Source organism: Tamandua tetradactyla, chromosome 3 (genome assembly GCF_023851605.1).
Source record: "Tamandua tetradactyla isolate mTamTet1 chromosome 3, mTamTet1.pri, whole genome shotgun sequence".
Lineage (NCBI taxonomy): Eukaryota > Metazoa > Chordata > Mammalia > Pilosa > Myrmecophagidae > Tamandua > Tamandua tetradactyla.
The window spans coordinates 55,254,176-55,275,520 of record NC_135329.1 but is presented as its reverse complement, the minus strand read 5'-3'; the positions used below and the strand labels follow the sequence as shown (position 1 = coordinate 55,275,520).

The window sequence follows — 21,345 nt, the reverse complement described above, 5'->3', positions numbered from 1 at the left end:
CCCCGCCTCGGAGTCCGGAAGCCCGGGCCCGGCGGGCAGGGCTGCGCCTGCGCATAGGCTCTGAGGTGGGGTCTGGCGGGCCGAGGATACAGGGCCGAAAAGCTGGCGCCGGAATTAGAACTGAAAGAGTTTCCCTGGGCGCCGGCTGCCAAAGCGGACCCCTCTGATCCAAACCAAAAGCGGCTCCAGAGATGGGCCGGCGGTTGTGAGGTGAGCGTCCCCCGAGTCTCGCCCCCATTAGGACTGAACTCGCGCCCCCTGCGGGCGACTTGCGGGTGTAGGAACCGGGAACCCGGGCCCGAGAGGGGCGCCGAGCTGGGTGAGGCCGGCGATGGGGAGGGATGGACGGGCTGGGCTGTGGAGACAGCCTGAGGTCTCTAGCTCTCGAGGGCTAGCGGGGAGAGCAGGGGGTCCAGGCCCGGGATTGGGGTCTCCGGGGCGGAGGCGTGGGGAGCCGGGCGGGAGGGAAGGGACGAGCCTGCTGGCTCCCGCACTGCGGCGAGGAGCGAGCGCCCCGAGTGCACGGCTTCCCCTCCTGGCCGGCCGCAGCGTCTGTTTGGAGAACCGTAGCTCCTGTGACTGTGGGTGATCGTGTCTGAATTTGGCCAACATGGAATAGAAGCATTTTTAGCTGCGGGTTCGTGCATCTGTCTGTCAAGATCGGCTTTTTCTTGCTCTTTGGAGGGAGGGTGAGAAGGCAGAGCCTGCCCTCATTCGTTTATCTTGCCTCTCGCCCGCCCTGCGCCCAGTCACTCCAGGGTGTGATTGCCTGTGTCGTGTTTACTGTCATTCTCCTCAGCACCGAGCACGTGGCAGGCACTCGACCACGGGGGCAATGTCTGGAAAGAGGTTTGGAGCGAGGTCTAACTAGTCCAAAGCTTGGGCAAGTCGCATTAATCTCTTGGCGCTTGGGTTTCCTCATTCGAAAGGGACTTTCATACTGCACCCTTGCAGGTCAGTAATGAGGGTCGGACTTGTATAAGCACCTACCACTGGGCGTGGTGTGGAAATTGATATTTGTGTGTCACCTCGCAAGAAAGTCCTCAGGTTTGTTAAGCGTGTCCCCTGCCAGGCTAGGCATTGGGTAGACGCCTCTGAGGAGCTGATCATTTAGGCAGTGAGATAGTCGTAAGTAGACAAAGACAGTAATGCCATGATGGAGGTGTACGCAAAAACTGTGGAGGAGCCGTCCCTTAGCATAACTTGGAAATCCGTGGAAGGCTTTCTAAAGAGAAGCAGCCTGAAATGAGTCTTGAAAGATGAGGAAGGGTTAACCAAGTGCAATGAATGTAAGGTTTGGAAAAGGCAAATTTTATAGGCAGAAGGAGTGGCAGGAGCCAGGAACGTAGTGTGTGCGGAGAATCAAAGCAGCTCTGTTCCCTAGTCAGTGAGAAGCAAGTTGTTGTGTAAGATGAGACTGGAGAAGGGCTTTGACTTTAGTTTCTAACTTTGGGGAACCATTAAAGATTTTAAGGACGTTAGTGATGTCAGATTTCTGTTTTAAATGGATCGTTTTGGCCATAGGGTGGCGGTAGATTTGAAGGTGGCAAGGAGTCTAGTGAGGATTGGAATGCAGTATTTTCAGGTGTTTGTGAATTCCTTAAATTGTGTCACATTTTGCGCATGGTTGCATTTGTGTGGGTTGAGGATCCATGGCTTTCATCAGATACTTGAAAAGGAGTTACACAGAGCGAAAAAAAAAAGTCAAATGTTGATGCTTGCCTGTTAAAAAGATGGATTAAAGAGCTATTTACGTCATACAGATGTTGGTGCTTGATTGGATGTGGGGACTGTTGGGCAGTGAAGAGTTGGTAAGACTCCCCGATTTCTAGCATAGAAATAATGTAATTAGCTGAAAGTGAGAGTATAGGAGAGGAGCATTTCTGGAGGGGAGCATAATGGGTTCAGCTTTAGACATTTTAATATGTAATGGGCCTGTGGAACACCCGAGTGATAGTGAGTCTCACTGGTCTCTTTTTTTTTTTTTTTCTTTCCCTGTCCGCCTCTGGATCTCAAGTCTCCTTTTTAATGCATTAATAATTTAGAGACAAAAACGACTTGCTGAAGAACATGCATCAGAGTAGTGGCAGCTATCAAAGACTCTAGTAAATGCTTTTTTTAAGTTCCTGGAATGATGATGACAAGAAAGGCAGTGTAGGATAGGGTAGTATAGTAATATAGTATTGCATAGTGTAGTAGTAGAATATAGTGTAGTATTCTCGGGATTGAGGAGGTGCGTCAGGATTTCACTAACAATAGAATCAGATTTCATTTAAAAAATTCAAAGCATATTTAAAATTTATATGTAGTTGTACATGTAATGTTATGTGTTACATAAAATACATGTATTTTAAATATACATTTTAAATATGTGCTTCAATATATTATATACCAACATATTGAGACCACTAACATACTACTTTATGCTGTGAGGAAAACCTGTTTTTGTGCAGACTTTGGAATGAGGCTCTTCAACCATCTATCTTTTATTGAAAAAATATCCCGTTTCATTTGCAACAATTTATCTGCTATATAGCCTTCAAACCAGTCTCCCTCCTTTTACGCCTTAGGATAGTTCTACCCAGCAGCCAGAATAATTTTTTCAAAACAGAAATCTGATCATGAAACTTGACTACTTAAAAGCCTCTTCCTTTTAAGCCTAAAATAAAACCCAAACTTTTGTCATGACTTACAAGACCTCAGAGCATCTTCCTCAGAGCATCTTTTCTGTCTCAAATATTTACTCCTTCCTTCAACTACTCTGTATCTCCTTAGCTTGCTTTAGTTTACCTCATAGCAATTATTGCTTACTATTATTTTGATTTTTGTTTCTTCTTGAACTGTTTTTCTTGTTTGTTTCCTCTAAAATAAAATCTTCATGAGGTCAGGCAGGGGCTTTGTTTGTCATATTCACTGATATATCCCTAGTACCTAGTAGGTGTTCACTGACTACCCAGGAATGGATGAATGAGTCAGATTTTCTTGCTACCCCACAAATAAAGCAAAAGCATAGAAATAAATTGGATGATGAGGCTGATTAAAGAAACTGGGCTCCGGATTCAGATTTGGGTAATTAGCCTAAGGTCATAAGGTAAGTAGGTTTCCAGATACATTGGGAGAAACTTTTAATTGGAACGGGGACATTCATTGACTACCTCATGATTTACTCATTGTTTTACTCCTTTAGACACATCATTTTTCCTAAAGGAATTGATCATGTCAGAAAAAAAGGAAGCTATCTGTGTAGACTGCTTTCTGTGCAATTTTGGAAGACAATAAAATAGCATTCATTTCTATAGTGAGCAGATTTCCTTGTTGCCTTTGTAGAATTCAATTTTGGTAAGATTTGCTAGGTTATCTTATTTGCAAATCCTCTTGAAAGATGGGCTAAATTCTCAACTATAAAATGCAGATTATAACCTACTTTCTGTAAGTGCCTTGAGGGTAGGAGCTTAGAGCCCCTTGTACAGTATGTTGCACATAGTAGACCCTCAAAAAATATCTGTGGCATAGATAAATACATCACATGGTTGCTAAAAAGATAAAATAAGATAATATATTTGGAAGTATTTTGAACTATGAAACATTATGCAGGTTATTTAATAATAGTTTCTAAGTGTAATATATTAGCGCCTATGAAATGGGTAAGAATAAATCTAAAGAATGTTTGTAAGGCATTAATTATTAATATAAAAAATTACATATGTAAAATTGACTCTGGGAAACTTAAAGTTACCTCCTTACCTGGCCTTATTGGAATAGGGAGGTGAGACACTATCCCCTGGGATTTTTTTTTTTTTTTTTTTTTTTTTGCACAGCCAGGCACCAGGAATCAATCCTGGGTCTCGGGCATGGCAGGTAAGAACTCTGCCACTGAGCCACCGTTGCCCGCCCCCTGGTAATGTTTTTAATATCATCTTTTACTTAAAGATATTTCAGGACTTCAAGAAAAATGTATGTTTCTGATAAGTAAGTATGTCTTCTATTCTCCACTACCAAGTGCAGAGTATGAGAAAAACAGTAACTTAATCTTAGTGTCTTGGTTAGTAAACTAAGCATCACATGTTTTGCTACAATCTTGAATTGATTAAAGAGAAGTTAGGTTCTTAAATATTTTGAAAACTGATTGGCAAATGTCTATAACTCTTAGAAAAGTGCTTTTTACACCCCTAGATCTAATAAGTGGATTTCTGCCCTTTTGCATCCTTGGTTTAGTTTTTGTAATTTAAAAGAGAGGATGAGAAATAATAGTCTCCAAATTTTGTGATTAAGTGAAAATATTTATGTTTTAAGTTAAAGAAATATATCCATGGAACTTGAAATAATTAATGATTTTTGTTATTGTACATAAGGTGATTAAAGTTGCTGTTTTTTGATATAATTGTAATGAATATTTTCTTCCAGGGGAGCTTCTTTGGATCAAGCTATGGTGAAAAATGTTTCGGAAAAGCAAAAAACGACACAGTAGTAGCAGTTCCCAAAGTAGTGAAATCAGTACTAAGAGCAAGGTAGGAAGGGAAATGGAATTTGGAACGGAATCATAAAGCAGTGAGAATTTTGTTTCTTCTAACTGATACTGCATAGAGGATACTAACCATGGGCAGACCACCTGATATTCTTCAAACTAGGTGTGTTTTAACATTCATTTTTTGCATTAGAGACACATTCTATGCTTGGTTTAATTTAATTTTGTTTTGGTAGATTTTCTGAAATTCTTAAATCCTTAAAACTACATGGGTGGAGAGACTACACTGGGGGTCATGCTTATACACACTTCAGTTAGAAATTGCTACCTATCATAACTTGCCAAACCCCACCCAAAACCATTCCTGCCAATCCTAAAGAACACCTAGAGCGTTATATAAGATTCTACAAAGGTTCTATGCACTAGGAAGTCCCTGGACCAGATAAATCCTGAAAATGCAGGAAGCCCAGCCCTTCTAGAATATCAACTAGTTCTATCCCCCTATCCCATATTATCGACAGCCCCTTCCAACATGAAAAAGTTAGACTGGGCATTACCCAAATACCCCTAAAGAGTGGAAAAAAGATCAAAGGTGATGGTGGAGTTATACAGAGAAGGTCGGATTAACAAATGAATATGAGTGCTCAATCATTACACTGATATTTCTTTTAACCTCCAGTACCTTACAGCAGCTAGAAATAAAACTGTGGAATTGTAACCCATACCAAACTCTGAAATCTGTTCTACAACTAATTGTTGCGATGTACCCTGAAATGTATTGCTTTTTTGTTTACGTGTTATTTAAAGAGAAGGAGTGTAACAGAGCAGATAGGATTTAACAAATGAGTATGACTGCTGAATCATTATATTGATATTTCTGTTAGTCTCCAGTGTCTTGGAACAGCTACAAGAAAAAATGAAATATCGTAGAACTGTAACCCATACCAAACTTTAAAATCTCTTCTATAACTACTTGTTAAAATATATTTGGAAATTTATTGCTTTTTTGTATATATATTTCACAATTTAAAAGAAACTATATATAAACTAAACTTTTCTGTGAAAAAACAAATACTTTCAGTATTAGGTTCTGATTTATAAAAAAAAACAAACCTACATGGGACACAACCTATGAATGGTTTCATTGAAACATTGTACACATTTTTTTAAATGGTAGAAAATATTTTAAAATGGTGATCAAAGGGCTGGATCTCTTGAATTCTGGAATTGGCAGTATGTGTCACTAAAATTCTATTTACTCAACAGTGAAATTTGCAAACACCACTACGTAGAGACGTTCTAAATGTTTAAAAGTATCTGTGGACTTAATTTATGCAAAGCAAACCTTGGAAGATCTCATCAGGCCACCCAGATCCCCTGTTCCAAGGATAGAGTGATTTTTTTCTAGCTGACATAGACTTTTTTTCACCTAGATTATGAAATGACAGCTGAATTATGTCTGTTCTAAGAATTTTAGGTTTTTGACACCAATTTTCTTGGTGTTTAGAAGAAAAGTAGTCTTTTCTGCCTCCTGGACTACAACATATGGAAACTCTTGTACTCATTCATTCACTCGACAACTATTTGCCAAATACTGTTTCCAGTTCAAGGGCCTAGAGCAGTTAAAAAGAAAAACCTATATGACCCTGCCCTCATAGGGCTTACATCTAATTGTTTGGGGAGGGAAGTAGAACATATATAAGTGGAGTACAGAGCATGTTAGATGGTGAAAACTTGTATGAGAAGAAGAAATTGTAGGGAGTAGAGAGTGATGGGAGGCCAGGAATGATGCTTTTTTTTTTTTATCATCGCATAGTTGTATATTCATCATCATGATCATTTTGTGATCATTTCGTGATCATTTTTCTGAATTGATGCAAATTGGAGCATTTGCATCAATTCAGAAAAAAAGAAAAAAAAAACTTTTTACGGGAACACAGCTCTACATTTTTAGGCAGTTCCCTCCAGCCTCTCTATAACACCTTAACTAAAAAGGTGATATCTATTTAATGCATAAAAATAACCTCCAGGATAACCTCTTGACCCTGGGCTCTCTGCCGTTGACACATTATTTTGTCTCATTTCGCTCTTCCCCCTTTTGGTTGAGAAGGTTTTCTCAATCCCTTGGTGCTGAGTCCCAGCTTATCTAGGATTTCTGTCCCACGTTGCCAGGAAGGTTTACACCCCTGGGAGTCATGTCCCACGTAGAGACAGGGAGGGCAGTGAGTTTGCTTGTCATGTTGGCTGGGAGAGGCCACATCTGAGCAACAGAAGAGGTTCTCTTGGGGGTGACTCTTAGGCCTAATCTTAAGAAGGGCTTAGCCTATCCTTTGCAGGGTTAAGTTTCATATGAACAAACTCCAAGACTGGGGGCTCAGCCTGTTGCTTTGGTTGTCACCACTGCTGAGAATATCAAGAATTCTCCACTTGGAGAAGTTGCATTTTCCCCTTTCTCACCATTCTCCTAAGGGTAGTAGGAATGATGCATTTTTAAACAGTGTAGTCAGGAAAGGTTTTATTTTATAGATGGCATTTGAATCAAAGGCCTAAAGAAGATGCAGTGCCAGGATGATATCTGTAGGAAGAATGGTCCAGTTAGAGGAAACAGCTGGTGCCATGTTTCAGGAAGAACAAAAAGACCAGCATGACTGGAGTGATGTGAAGTGGGGTGGGAGCATGTAGGTGAGGTGATAGAGGTCACAGGAGGCCAGCGGGTCTTGTGGGCCATTGGCAAAATTTGTCCTTTTATTCTAAGACGGAAACATTGGAGAGTTTGGTACAGAGGAGCGACATAGTCTTAAGTTTAATTGGAATCTCTTTGACTGCTATAATTGGGGCATATATAGAGCAGAAAGATCAGTTAAGAAGTTGTTGATAATCCAAGTGAGGTGATGGTGGCTAGGACTGGGAAATAGTGATGGAAGTGGTGGGAAGTCAACTTTTAGATATATTTTGACACTGGAATTGACAGGATCTATGGATATATTGGCCGTGGAATATGAGAAAAAAGAAGAGTCAAAGTTTGCACCATTAAAATCACAATGACATTCAAAGCAACTATTCAAGCATCTGCATGACATGTCTGAGGTTTCTTCAATATATTTCCAAAAAAAAAATCACAATGACAGTTTATTTATTTTCTCATACTTATTTCATTTAAATTTCTGGTGAATATAGAAACATTTGGGGTACCAATCTTAAGAGTGATACTTCAGATTTTGTGTGCTTGGCCCCCTCCCTAGCTCACCCTAGTCCTGGCCCTATGTGTGCTGAACTGTTAAGTAATAGTGTCTACACGTTAATGAAACAGACAAACCTGTTAGAGTTGTGTATTGGGATCGAGTAGGCTTTTTGTTGTTATAAACATGGGAAAAAGAGATCAGTTTCTCTCTTCCTGGTCACCTTATTCAGAGGATCATTGCGTCATGGTGTTTTCCTGTGTATGTGAATGCTGGGGGAGGCAGGGGTTGCATAGTTTGAAGCACAGAGAGCTCACTCTGGCCTATCAGTGACTTCAGGAATTGTAGTCATCCCAGAAGCCAGCCTGAATTCCATATTAATTCCAACTTCCCACCTTCCCATATGTAGGTTATTTACAGCTTTTCAGTATCACAGATAACATGATAATGAACATCCTTGTGCATATAGCTTTGTTCTCATTTTAGATTGTATTCAAAGAAGTGCTATTAACAAAAAAGGGTGGAAACATATTTAAGACTTCATATATTTTTGCAGTCACCTTTGATTCACATCTTAAACTTTTAAAAATTTGAGTATACTTTTAAATGTTATTGTTGAGTCACAAAAGAAGAAACTATTTGAGTCAGAAGTTTTCAGAAAATGTTATTTCTAAGAAAATTTAAGCACACTCAGTAATGCCATAGAATCAGCTACAGTCCGATTCTATGTCTGTATTTTGCTTAAAGGTTTTGATTTTTCATTGATATTCACAGTAATAGTTAGGTTCTGGTGTGCCAGTTAGCCTGTGTATAAATGCTATGTGCCAGGTAGCAGCTAGAAAAATTGCAGAAGCACTGGAAGTTAGGCATTAGGTATTTGAAATTTTACATCTTTATAGATGTGACCTCACTCATATCTTACTTATGACCTGCCTTATGTGACCTGACTGACTTGCTATATTCACTTCACCTCTCTGTATGTTTCCTCATTTATGAAACAGGGAAAACGCTCTCTGCTCTGTGCAAGTTTTTTTTTTTAACTTCAGTGGAAATAATGTGAAAGTATGGTGCAGATTTTCACATATCGTGTAAATATAAAGTGTTTCATAAGGATATAGAGGTAATGGCTTTGATTTAGATTGGGAATGTTGATACCACATTTATCCAATATTGTGTTATGTGAAGAACAGTTGGAATTATGTGTGGTTTGAAGCTTGCTATAGAATTTGCCTTTAGAAAATTTGTTTTGGTTAATCTACTTGAATAATTGACTTGATTTTTTGTGTCACCTCAACTATAATAATTCATATATGTTTGCTAGAGAATTTGAGAGAAGACAGTCCTCTTATTACCATATTAAGGTTTTGTTGTTTATTTTTTATTTTCTAGTCTGTAGATTCCAGCCTTGGGGGACTCTCCCGATCCAGTACTGTAGCCAGCCTTGATACAGACTCGACTAAAAGCTCAGGTATAGAAAAAGCTGTATCATTGCTTGCCTAAAACTTTTAATTTCTGTTTCGGTAATTTCATCACTGTAGCATGAGTTCTTCTGTATTTGGGGTTTTCTTTTTCTCCTTTGCCATTTTTGAGAAAAAATAGCACAAATTTGGTGAAATGTATGTGGAGGGTGTGGAGTGGTTGGTGAAAATGACTACATTGAAGGTTGCCTACAGCACATGAGAAAACGTCTCTTAATGGTTCCCAGACTAAAAATGTTTGAGAATTTTTGTGTGGTAAGAATTTAGAAGTTTCAGAATAGCTTTTTAAGAAATGGAGTGGCAGAGGGTGAACTATCAATAAAGGAATTATGTTTATGGAACGTGAGGACAGATATCTCACTAATTAAAAGGATTAAGGAAGCTATTTGCCCAGAGATACATTAAGAAACACTAGCTCATGAATCTCAAGAACATATAAGTAATTAAGGGTAGCATCTGCCACAGACTCTTTAAAACATTTGTATAGCCACCTGGAATGCTTAGCTCCTTGGAAATTAAAATCCAGCTCTAACCCAGTCCCCAAAAATAGCCAATGACTAATTGGAAAGACATTCATTTTCTTGTTTAAAATCCTTTCTACTTTTCTTTTCAGGATTATTGACTAGTCAATCTATAAAAGAGGGGAAGTGTGATGTAAGAGAATTTTGTAGCAGTTTCATTTACAGATGCCTTTAAAATATTAAAAATGTGGGCATCCTTCATTACATAAGCATAACTAAAAAATAATTACAGAGTTCCCTTAATATGGCAGATACCATAAACACTTTGTGCTAATTTTTGTATTGGTGGATTTTATACCATAATACAGTTCTTCAACCTGTTGCCATCTGTTATGCTAAGGGATTCCTGTCTGGCATTATTACATCTACATTAAAAAAATAATTTTGTTTGGTCTTTACTGACTGAATGGTAGAGGAAGACCAGGTTTTCTGAATCAGGAAAGAGTTAAAAGTTATCATGGTAAAGAGGGAGAAGAAAAAAAAAAATTACATATCATTATGCATTATAATGTTTGTTTTGAAATGAAAGGATAGTAATACTTAATTTATTCCTATAGAGATTTTTATACATTTCAGATATTCCAAGCCCCTCAGGAAAAGGTTAATGAAATTTTAGTCTTTCCCATTACATCAAAAAAATTTGCATTAAAAATTTTTATTTTTATTAATGGTTAAGTCCTAATGACACAGTCTGTTTTATTTGGGAAGGGAATGAGGCTACCTTGTAATGCGGATGTTGCTTTTGAAGTCTTACTATTATAACTTTTCTTTTAACTTTTAGGACAAAGCAACAATAATTCAGATACCTGTGCAGAATTTCGAATAAAATATGTTGGTGCCATTGAGAAACTGAAAGTCTCTGAGGGAAGAAGTCTTGAAGGGCCCCTAGACCTGATAAATTACATAGATGTTGCCCAGGTAAAAAAATTTTCAATTTAAGACCTCTGGCTATATTTTAGATAGTAACCTTCTTGGACAGAGAAAAATGTTTGCTAAAATTTCAGGTCCTCTGGTTCACTCTTCTCCCTGTCTTCCCCTGAAGCCACAGCTCCAGGGCTTTTATCACTGTTATAATATTTACTGAGCACTCTGACCATGGGTGGTACAAGATGCTTTAGAGATTGAATTGCATAAGAACACAGAGACTGCTGTTCCTTCCTCAAAGATTTACTTTTTACTCTGTCCAATGCGTTGATTGCGGTGACTGATTAACATAGATTTTCCTTGTAAAGTAGTTTGACAAAATCAGCCTGCATTGAACTAGTTAAGAGCTTTTTGAATAATCTAATTCACAGTGATGTTGACATAACATAGCTATTTTTTCATATCCTGTTTCCAACAAGAATTGAGGTAAAGTGGATTTGAAGAATATTTCCAGGTCAAGAGGATAATTTTAAAAATTAACAATGAAAACTAAGATGAACTAAAGGTGTGTAAGGTTAGTACATAAAATAATGTCTGCACCCTTGCTTATGGTGGATGTGAATGGAGAACCAAAAGACTTACACCATATAATTGGTTATAGTGAAACTGGTTCCTGAGTTTCTAGAAGATGAAATTGCATATCTTCATGTTCATTAACAAAGGGATATTTATACTGCAATGGAAAGATTCCTTCATCAGTTCACAGAGTTCTAATTATCGTTGAGAATTTAAGGTCTCAAATCGTGGAGAACGGGTTCATTAAATATAGTGTTTCATGTACTCATGAAGATAAAAGAAGTTAATTCTGTCTGAGGGAATCAGTGAATCTAGTTTACCATCTAACAGAGAAGTCTTGGTTTGAAGTAGACTACAAATACAATTAGTATCCCAGTGTTTAGTTTAGAATATAAAGTGATTCCAACAATGTACAAGGAACAAGAATCATAGTAAAGTATAATATTGAAAAATACTTTCTCTCAAAAGTACATGAAGATTATTTCCATTCTTAGAAGAACAGCTAAATTTCTCACATCCCATAGAATTCTGGCTTGGTAGAAGGTCATCATTGACAATAGGGTTTTTCAGTTTTATAAACTGTTACTATTGCTGTGAGAAATGATTGGCAAGAGGTTGCTATAAGAATCAAGGTATTTGGACATGCCTTATATATCAGAATTTCTTTAGCGTAGGCAGATGGTTCCACAAAAACATTTACAATATGGAACATCTACTGATTGCCAGTAATATTTATTTTAGAGAAGACAGATTAGGCAGTATTGTCTTAGGAGATAAAACTGGATTAATCTGCAGGGAAACCATCAAGTATTATCTGCTGTTTTACTTGTTTCTAAGTAGCTCAAAATACTGATTAATATTTTTGTAAAGCTGAGTAACCAGGCCTCAGTGTTTTATTGACAAAAACCCTCTGGCCTGCAGATAACTAGACATACCCAAGACACGGGTAGGATATGGATGGCTGTGAGAAAAATGATTCCTGTGGCCATGTTTCCTGGTCATTTTATGTGCTGACAGTGCTGTAAGCTTTGAGCATTGTTAAATCTAAATAAACTCTTTATTTTCTAGTTTAAATATTTTAACCCTACTAGGACCTGTAAAACTTGTTTGTAATTCAGGTTAACACCAAGAGAGAGGATAGAACAATATGCATGAAGTAGGTGGATCTGAATTTTCATTCAGATTTTGTTCTGAGGTAAAAAAAAAGGAAAATGTTTCTTCTGCCTCTTGGAATAAAAATCCTTGCTGGGCTGTTGTGTAACTCACATTCTTTACAGGGTTAGGGTTTGTGAAATTGCCGGATACTAAAAGTGACTAATCATACTTAAGGCTATAGTTTTTAAGGTTTATCATGTAATTTTTATTTATCTTTACTTTAAAGCAAGATGGAAAGTTGCCTTTTGTTCCTATGGAGGAAGAATTTATTATGGGAGTTTCCAAGTATGGTATAAAAGTATCAACATCAGATCAGTATGTAAGTATTTAACAGGAAAAAGTGTGTCTTAGGCTTTAGGGAGTTCATATGAGTAAGAGCCTATTTGTATTCAGGCCTGCTTCCATTTGTAGAGTGGTTGGTTTGTAAACATTCGTGGCAGCTGGTCTTAAGCATGACCATTTTCTTAGGGTGACTGATACTTCCCACTGTATCTCCAGTGCCAGGGGGGCCTAGGCCAGCATCCTCACTGATAGCTCTTGATACATTTTCAACTTAGGACACCATGTCAGTTAAGAAAATGGGATAGTAAGTTTGGATCACCTTGTGTCTTCTGGAACTTTCGTAAGATGTGATTCTGAAGGGAAAATGCCCCATTCTGAGCATTTCAAAATGTCCCTTTGGGTGAAAAACCTATACATGGATATGCTTTGTTTAAAGCCTCACAGTACATTTTGCATATGAAAATGTGTTGTAAGAACTGAGAAACATTTAAAATAGCCATAATCTTTCTGAATTTTCACTGATTTCTGCAGGATGTTCTGCATAGGCATGCTCTGTATTTAATCATTCGGATGGTGTGCTATGATGATGGTCTGGGGGCAGGGAAAAGCTTACTTGCTCTGAAAACCACAGATGCAAGCAATGAAGAATACAGCCTGTGGGTTTATCAGTGCAACAGCCTGGTGAGATTTTAAATTACCTTGATTAGTTTGTTATTTCATCAAATGAGGTGGCAAAACCCAGCCTCCTATTTTGTCTTTTCAGAGGTCGAAGAGGGGCTATCCATTATTTATCTAATACCTGGTATAATAGTAATTATTGAGTATTAGGCCCTAGGTCAGCCAGCTTTTCTGACTATAGCAAAGGTGGTGAATTATTTCCATTAGGCCCAGTAGCACTTATTTGTGTCTGCATTTAAAGGTGTAAGGTAAACATAAAGCAGCTGAGGGGAAGTGGTGTGTAGAGTTTCCATGAGCTAGAAGGCTCTGAAGGGCAGCAGAAAGGACCCCACATGCAAAGAACACGTTACTCTGTGATGCTCACCAGGGCAGGCATATGGAGAGGGCCTTCTACAACTGCAGAGGAAGAGGAGGAGAGGTATTAGAGGGTCAGATTAATTCATGAAGAGATGTATGAACATTGTTTACTGTGTCTTTTCATGTAACTCAGGAACAAGCACAAGCCATTTGTAAAGTTTTATCTACTGCTTTTGACTCTGTATTGTCATCTGAGAAATCCTGAATTCTGCAATCAAGTGGAAGTTGACTTCATTTGGAAGAAAGTTCAGATATTTTCTAAATAGTTCTTTTTTCAATTTGCAATGTTGAACTATTATGGAAATTTGAAGTAATCCCTTGTTTTAGATTTTTTTTGAAGAAAAGGAAATGTATAAAATATTGTTCATTTGTTTTTATATTAAAAATGTATCTTAACTCCCAGTGAAGTTAATTTGCTTTCTCTGATTAAAAAAGAAAACCTCATTTGTCATTCTAAACCTAATGAGCTTATGAGCTAGGTGTTATAAAAGTCCACTTAATGGATAATAAACATTGAGAACTTGTCTCAGCAGGGCTAATGTAGTCTCTTCTGTAGCCAGCTTTGCACTGATGTAGTATTTAGAGCTCTAGTGAGTCAGAAAGCTTGGACTTGAGACCTGGGTTTATGCTGTTTAGGAACAGTAACACTGCTAACTTAAGACAAAAAGTAAATTTTTAAAAGTGTGTTGTCAAGATCACATGCTAACAGACCACAATTTGTATAAGATTACTGCTCAAAAGAAATTGGTATTTAAAGAACTTCAAGTATAATATGCTAGTGTATTTTTTTTAAACAATGACTATCTTAATACACAACACTTTAAAGATTAAAAACAAAAATAAAAACATGTCATATTTAAAGTATTTTATTTTTTTCCAGTCAAATGACTAGTTAACAAGAAGAGTAAACTTATTAAACATGCTCTAATTATAAATCACTGCATTAAGGACAATGAAAATAAGAATTGATTTAGGTTATACAATATATACAGTTGCGCTGCAACTAGACCAAAGTAATCAAGTGAATGAATTGAATATCATACACCTCAAATAGCATTCCAACCTGCATATTATGTTATCCACTCCTTAACAGATAATGCCGTAACTATTAGTCTGTGCATATTTCTGATTCATCTTCCTTTGAAATAAGACTTGATGGAAAATGGCATGCAAAATGCCAGAATCTTGCAGCTGAAGTTCATGAAACGTAAACTTTAAATATAAATAGATATCTACAATGTTTTCCTCTCAATTTTTTTTTTTAATTTGCAAATAGCAAATACCTAGGAAAGGATTATTAGTGGGGAAGTTAAAATAATTTCTCCTCTGGCAAGAATAATATTAATATTACTGCACAATAGCACCACCAAATTGTAGACTGGAAAAATATTTCCTATATATTCATGTACCAGTGAACCTGATAGATTAGTTTGGAAATGGAGCTCACATGCTGATATGAATCAACTTTAATTCCTTATATAACTGGCACCAGGCAGTCAAAAGACTGACTGTAAGATACACGTTGCTGGAGGATTGTATTAAAATATACATAAGAAGTGCTCTGTGCAAAATATATCTGTTTACTTTCTTAAACCTAAGGGAGAATTAACTAAATGAAGGGTTCAAAACAATGGAAATTAACAATTAGTGAGAATAGATGTAGTGCTTTAAAAAAAGACTTTAATTATACAGATCTAACACATTTTTTACCCAGAACTTTAAAAGGCAAAAAGCAACTGCTGTACAACATCATAAAATATTCCAGTTTGTTTTGGCTTCTTTATGATAGCAACAAAACACAATGCAATTTAAAACACAAAAAAACTACACCTACAAGAGTCTTGCATGGTAAAGACAGGCTGCTTCAATCAAATGTACCATCATCACAAATACAATGTAGCATCATTGCCTTGCTTTCCAAACCTATATTAAATTTATTCTTTACTTTTTGTAAAAATCCAAGTGGGCATCATATGCCTGTTTATTCTCAAGAAGTGCCAAAATTCCCAATATTCCTGCTATGAAGCTTATGCTCACAATTACTAAATAGTGGTATGACAGTCAAGTTCATTAAACTAATGAAATTTGATTTTATCATATACAATCTAACCCCCCTCCCCCCATAGCTAAAGTTTAAGAGTGATATGATGGCCTTAATACTAAAATTGGGGTGTTTGGTAGTATTTTGTTTACCTGGGATCTACAGATTTCTGATAAACTCTTGATTTTACAAATAAAATGGACAGATTAAATTTCAAGACAGTGTAACTACCATTCCTGTTGATATATAAATACAAGACGCTAAACTGAGTAGACATTCTCTGTGCTAGGAAGGGAAGGCAGTGGTACACTCAATAGGAAACAGCAATTAAGATGTATTAATATATATCATGGTCTGTACCACAACATTCTATTTGTGTATAATTATTTTATGTGTGATTAAGGAAGTTCAAGAATGCAAATTCCAAAACACCTAAAGCATGTAACTAGTTTAAAAAACTGTTTGCAATCCATCATCCTTAGTTTTTAATCAAATTCAGGAAATGCAGTTTCTATAGAACCTCCTGAAACAGAATTAAGTGCTTTTACCATATATTGTAATAAACCATCAGTTTTGTTAAGTGTGGTTGCTCACAATAACAGGTTATACACACATGCAGGCTAGAAGGAGAGTTGCAACTCACAAATTAGAGTTAGGAAGTGCAACAATAACTAATGTGTAAATTTCCAAGTTATTTAAAAAAAACACTGCATGAATTTCAAACACACCATCCCTTTAAGGTGAACTGACAGCATTTTATCAAAAGTCTAGGGCTGGGCTATTGATTTCTAAGTAACATTTTTACTGGCTTAGCAATTAAAACACTAATTGCTCTAAAGGTCACTGTCTCCAGAATCACGCCAAGGGAAGATTTCCAGTACTCTTAATTTAAACATTTTTAGGTATAAATTCAGGATCTTGTTTATGTAATTAAAACAATTTTTCAGTTCACCTTATAGGAAATTCAGTTTTTTCTTAAAAATGTATGGCAATGTTTCATGAAAACTGCAAATTATAAAAACTATTTATATATAAAAATTGCCTTTGGATTTTTTAAACAGAACAATGGCATTAGAGAAAGTGGGCTACAGTACGATACAATTCATGAAACTGGTTATCTGGCAAGAGTTTTGGTGCCAGTAATGAAACAGGAACATAAATAACTTGAAAGAAATGGTTTGATCAGTAGCAATTTAGTCAGCAATAAAGTGCACAAAAGATACAGGGAATGCTCCTCTGCGACTGGGATCTCCATCAATGTGGCCAATCTGAAATGAATAAAAGTTCAGTTTGTTATAAAAATTCCAAATGTTGGAAACTCCAAAAGGGGTGGTGTTACAGCGTTTCGTTAAAGAAAATATATAGACACATTTTTTTTTGGTCCAGATGAATCTATTCTGAGAGTAACCTGGGTAAAACATTACAATTATTTTATCCTTTTTGTCTCAATTTTCATATAGTGCATGCCTACTATGTATAAGGCCCTCTTCTAAGAAAGGTCTTGGATGTTCCTACCTACACACTCACGCCAGCTATCAGCATCATTTAGTCATAATAGCCTAGCAAGGCGCACAAAGCACCATTCCCCACTTGCTTTTTTTTTAAATGGATGAAGCAGTTGTGTGTCAGAAAACTGAGTTACACTGTCACGGCATGTGGCAAAGGTGTGGCTTAGCCCCATTTAAATTTAACTACGCATTTATGGGAGGCTTCAATAAATCCATTTTTTTCTAGGTAAATTGTATAAATTGTATATCAAGTACCATCATAACAATGTAAAATATGTAGGCAAATACAAGTCTAAAGGAAAACTACCAAAATATGAATAGTGGTCTCTTGGGGGAGGAAGGACTGAGATCATGGATAGCATCTATTTTTTCTTTTTTTATATATATACTTTTCTGTATTTTCCACATTTTTGGAAATGAATAGGCACTTTTCCATTTGGTTAAGCCTGTGGTCAGGCTGAAGTCCTGTCCTTATGGCAGTGTCACACAAGTGTGAAAGCTGGCCTGCTCCTTCTGTTTGCTGGCTGGTCTCCGGAGGGTATAAGGGAAGTTGGAGGAGGGAATAAGTTCAGATCCTTCTACCTCTATGTGCAGGCTCAGGGCCAGGAACACAGCAGGAGCTCAGGAAGCCGAGAGGCACAATGAGCTCCCCAGAACTCAAAAAGTAGCAGGAACGGATCCCTGTTGCTACCTGTGCTGTGGCAAGGCTGATGGACAGGGACTGGCACTCTTTAATGTCCTAAGGGGGATGAGGTCACAAGACACTAGAATTCCACTGTCACAGTTTAAACACAGATGGGAGCTCTACCAGGGGTACTAAGAACAACATTAAAACTGCATTGACAAAGCAGTTTCCATGATACCAGTGTGAGTTGTAACAACAATGGTGAACTATGTAATCTGAGCTCAATCTAAGGAGTCAGGCCATTAGTGCATCTACCATGCAGCAGACAACACCAAATAATTTACGTACATACTTTATAAAAGTTGTTAAATTCTATTATTCTTGCTCTGTAACAGCTACCTTTTATTGGCTGTTCACTGTATACCTCAGCTCATCCAATCTTTACATCAATGCTATGGGCTACTTTCCTTTACAGATGAAGTGGTGAACGCTTAAAGAGAAAAGGTCATCCAGCCTAAAAATGGCTGAGTCTGAGTTCTTAGGGTCATCAGGCTCAAAACCTGTGTTCCTTCCATCCCGTTCCCACCCCGCATGCCTGACTAGGCCCATAGCAAGTTTCCAAACCAAGATTGACACCCAGGGATCTTGCCCTCTAGGCCAGCTCTCCCAAACTGACCCTCCACTAAACTGGCAAGGTGGGGAAGATGGATACTGCAGCTCAAAGGGCCTGCCCACCTGCATGAGGGAGGAGGGATGGGGAGAGAATGAAGCCCATTCACAGGTGGATGGGAATGGAAGACAGCTGAGGATACGGAAGGGCTGACAAGAGTCAGCAGAGGCATGGACTGGAAAGCAGTGCTCAAGCCCTGCTCAAGGGGAGGTGGTGAGAACCCCACTTGTGAACAGCTCATGAAGCCCAGGTAGGCAGGGGATTCAGCTCAGCCCCTCCCTAAGCTCAACCCGGTACCCAGCCAGACTCACCCACCACTCTTGATCCTCCTCCCCATCCACAATGATCACGTCTCCTTCGGAGAAGGTCAGCTCATCTGGGTTGTCAGCCACACAGTTATAAAGCGCTTTGACCCGCTTGGGCTTTGATTTTGTCTAAGTCAAAGGAGAGGAGAGAAATGAAAAGTTATTGTGGCAGGAAGACATAAGCTCTTAGGGCAGAAAACTGGGCCACTTCACTTCTGGCTGGCCTCAGGAATCTCATACCCAGGCCTGGGAAAACCCACAGGATGTCAAGGTGGGACAGGTCAATGTAGCTGGGGAGACAGGGAGATGTTGAGGAGGTGGGATGAATCAGGACAGAAAGAGAAAAGGGAAGACATCCCAGCCGAGTAAACAGCGTGGGCACAGGGATGGGAAAATGAAGGGTGTGGTGCCTGGTGCCTGCAGATGGGTGGTTCTGTGCAGGGAGCTGTGGTTAGAGGGCCAAGCTGGCGGGCTGACGCGCTCTGGGGCTGTGTCCTGCCCTGATCCAAACAGCCAGGGAGCCAAGAAGAAGCCTCTTCCCTCTCTCATCCCCTAGCCCTCAGGAAAAAAAAACACACACACACACACACACTTCTTGCTAGAGTAAAGGGGAAGAAAAGGAGGGTTCTGTTAAGGACTCTGGTGCTTTCACTTACTATTTGTGACTTCCTGGGCATGGGTGCTGGTGGCTGCATGGCTAAGGTGTTGGACAGAGAACCCAGAGCTTCTGTTCCAGAGTGATCCACTGTTTTTAAGGCCAAAACAAAATCAACTTTACAATATAGCTCCAATGATAATCATGAGATATAAATAATCAACATAAAAGCCACAGTCACGTCTGAAAAGCAAATTTCCTAAGAATTACTGATGTGTTGAGGGTTTAGTGCCCTAAAAGCCCAAAGAAGTTTCTGACTTGCACACAAACTTTACAGAGTGTGTAAAGAATGCAAAACACAAGATGGGGTGCAGGGAAAAGAAGACCCACGATTAAAGCTCTACAAGAGCACTGGAGGCTCTGCTTAGGGAAGGACGGCTGCTGAATGGAAACAGTCGGGGCCTCGATACAGCGGGTGAGTACTTGGCTGGAAACCACTTCACCCCCATAGATCAAGCAGGAAAAACCCCAATTCCAAACTGAATGATTACCAGGTCCTCTCGGCTGGCCTTTGTTGAGCAGTGGGGTTGACTTGTCAGCCCTACAAAGAAACGGACAAACAGGTTTACAGACAGCTGAGGCCTGAAAGGCATACTACCTACCCCTAAGTCACCCCTTTTATAGGGGAACCATATGTATTTAAGTAAAAAAAATATATATATATATATGTGTGAGCTGATTCTATCAATTCTCATTCAACTATGTCTTTTTTAGAAAAAGGAAGAATGGGAAAAGCGCTGAACCCAAGGTTCCTGATCCTAAACCAGGGTCTTCCCAAAGCATCCCTGTCCATGTGGGCCTGAAACCAGTGATGTGGGCATGTGGCTAGAAGCTGAGTTCTAACCACTGGCTTTGTCCCCAGTTTGCCAATTCTCTTCCCCACTCTGGGCCTCGGTCTCTTGGTATGTTCAAGGGTGGAACTGAATCTTGGTCTCTGGGCCCTGGTGACCCTGGCAGGACTTGCACAAACACCAGACAGTGTCACCCATGCCCCCACACTGCGGTTCCTGTGCCTGTGATCCCTGTGGTCTGTGTGGCTGTCCATTGGCTCAGACCCCATCTGTGAGTCTCCAGGTCCCATACGTACGAAAGCCAGTAAGCAGAAACACCAAGTAAGGAACTGGTTTTCAGGGCTAGCAGACAGGTGCCTATTAACTCTCACATTTGCTATCTAGTTGGGCTGGATAAATGGGTTTCTTGCTATTTTCATCTGTAAAACAGTTCTGTAGACCCTCAAAATAAGGTCAAGTGACAGGATTTCTGTGATAAGCCAAAGAGAGAAGCAATCTCTTAACCTCCCTGGTAATCCTTGCGGGACTTAGCACAGAGCAAGGCCACCAACTGGGATGTGATCAGTGATGGAAGGGTGCTGGAGAGCAGAAGAGCAAAACCGGGGAAGAGGCTTATATGCATCAGAACACCTGCTCTGCTGCCCACAATAAACCAAGTCTGGCGCTGTGGGCTGCAGTCTCGGAAGGAAGAAAATCTAACATTGGTATTTTTGAGGAACTGAAAAGGCAGAACAAATAAAGGTCCCGCCAACCTGAACAGTCCTGCCATCAGGGCCTCTTGGTGTGTGATGGGTCAACAGAAATCATTACACAAAGCACACTGACCCCATAGCCTTCAGCATCACCCCCAACTACAAAGGGTCCTAAGAAAGGCCTGATCCTCTAAGACAAGGGTCAGCAAACTTCTTCTTTTCAAAGGCCAGATGGTATATTCTTTAGGCTTTGTGAGATGTATGGTCTCTTGCAACTTTCAACTCTACCACTATAGGGTGATAGTAACCATAGACAATATGAAAGTGAATAAACATGGCTGGATTCCAATATAGCTGTATTTATGGACACTGATATTTGAATATCATAATTCTGTACATCATGAAATATTATCCATCTTTTGATTTTTTCCCACCATCTAAAAACATAAAAGCTATTCTTATCACACAAGTTATAAAAAAAACAGGCAGTGGGCCGGACTTGG

The 21,345-nt window shown here is 38.9% G+C and overlaps 2 protein-coding genes across 4 annotated transcripts in view; one reads left to right on the top strand and one right to left on the bottom strand.

Moving 5' to 3' along the window:
* The first annotated feature begins 10 nt into the window (after positions 1-10).
* Positions 11-13,957, top strand: ITGB1BP1 (integrin subunit beta 1 binding protein 1). Of its 2 annotated transcripts, none has more exons than XM_077153147.1 (7): positions 11-210; positions 4,405-4,508; positions 9,034-9,112; positions 10,425-10,561; positions 12,465-12,557; positions 13,052-13,201; positions 13,689-13,957. In XM_077153147.1, exons 2-7 carry the CDS (start codon positions 4,437-4,439, stop codon positions 13,758-13,760), a joined length of 603 nt encoding a protein of 200 aa, XP_077009262.1. In that variant the 5' UTR covers positions 11-210; positions 4,405-4,436; the 3' UTR covers positions 13,761-13,957. The 2 variants fall into 2 exon arrangements, with proteins under 2 accessions (XP_077009262.1, XP_077009263.1); XM_077153148.1 differs by lacking the exon at positions 11-210 and adding an exon at positions 296-319.
* A 446-nt stretch (positions 13,958-14,403) lies between these two features.
* The window catches only part of ASAP2 (ArfGAP with SH3 domain, ankyrin repeat and PH domain 2), a 240,691-nt gene continuing 233,749 nt past the window's right edge, over positions 14,404-21,345 (bottom strand). The window contains exons 25-28 of one of the 2 annotated variants that reach the window (XM_077153135.1): positions 19,851-19,900; positions 19,361-19,449; positions 18,711-18,833; positions 14,404-16,864 (exon numbers count right to left, since the gene is read on the bottom strand). In XM_077153135.1, the coding sequence (XP_077009250.1) occupies positions 16,790-16,864; positions 18,711-18,833; positions 19,361-19,449; positions 19,851-19,900 (337 nt within the window). In that variant the 3' untranslated portion in view covers positions 14,404-16,789. The remainder of the gene's footprint in view (positions 16,865-18,710; positions 18,834-19,360; positions 19,450-19,850; positions 19,901-21,345) is intronic. The other variant, XM_077153136.1, reaches the window with a different exon arrangement.

Coding starts and splice junctions, on each gene's coding strand:
- ITGB1BP1 (XM_077153147.1), top strand. CDS start 4,437: ATGTTTCGGAAAAGCAAAAAACGACACAGTAGTAGCAGTTCCCAAAGT. Junction 4,509..9,033: donor AAATCAGTACTAAGAGCAAG/GTAGGAAGGGAA, acceptor TTTATTTTCTAG/TCTGTAGATTCCAGCCTTGG. Junction 12,558..13,051: donor TATCAACATCAGATCAGTAT/GTAAGTATTTAA, acceptor TGATTTCTGCAG/GATGTTCTGCATAGGCATGC.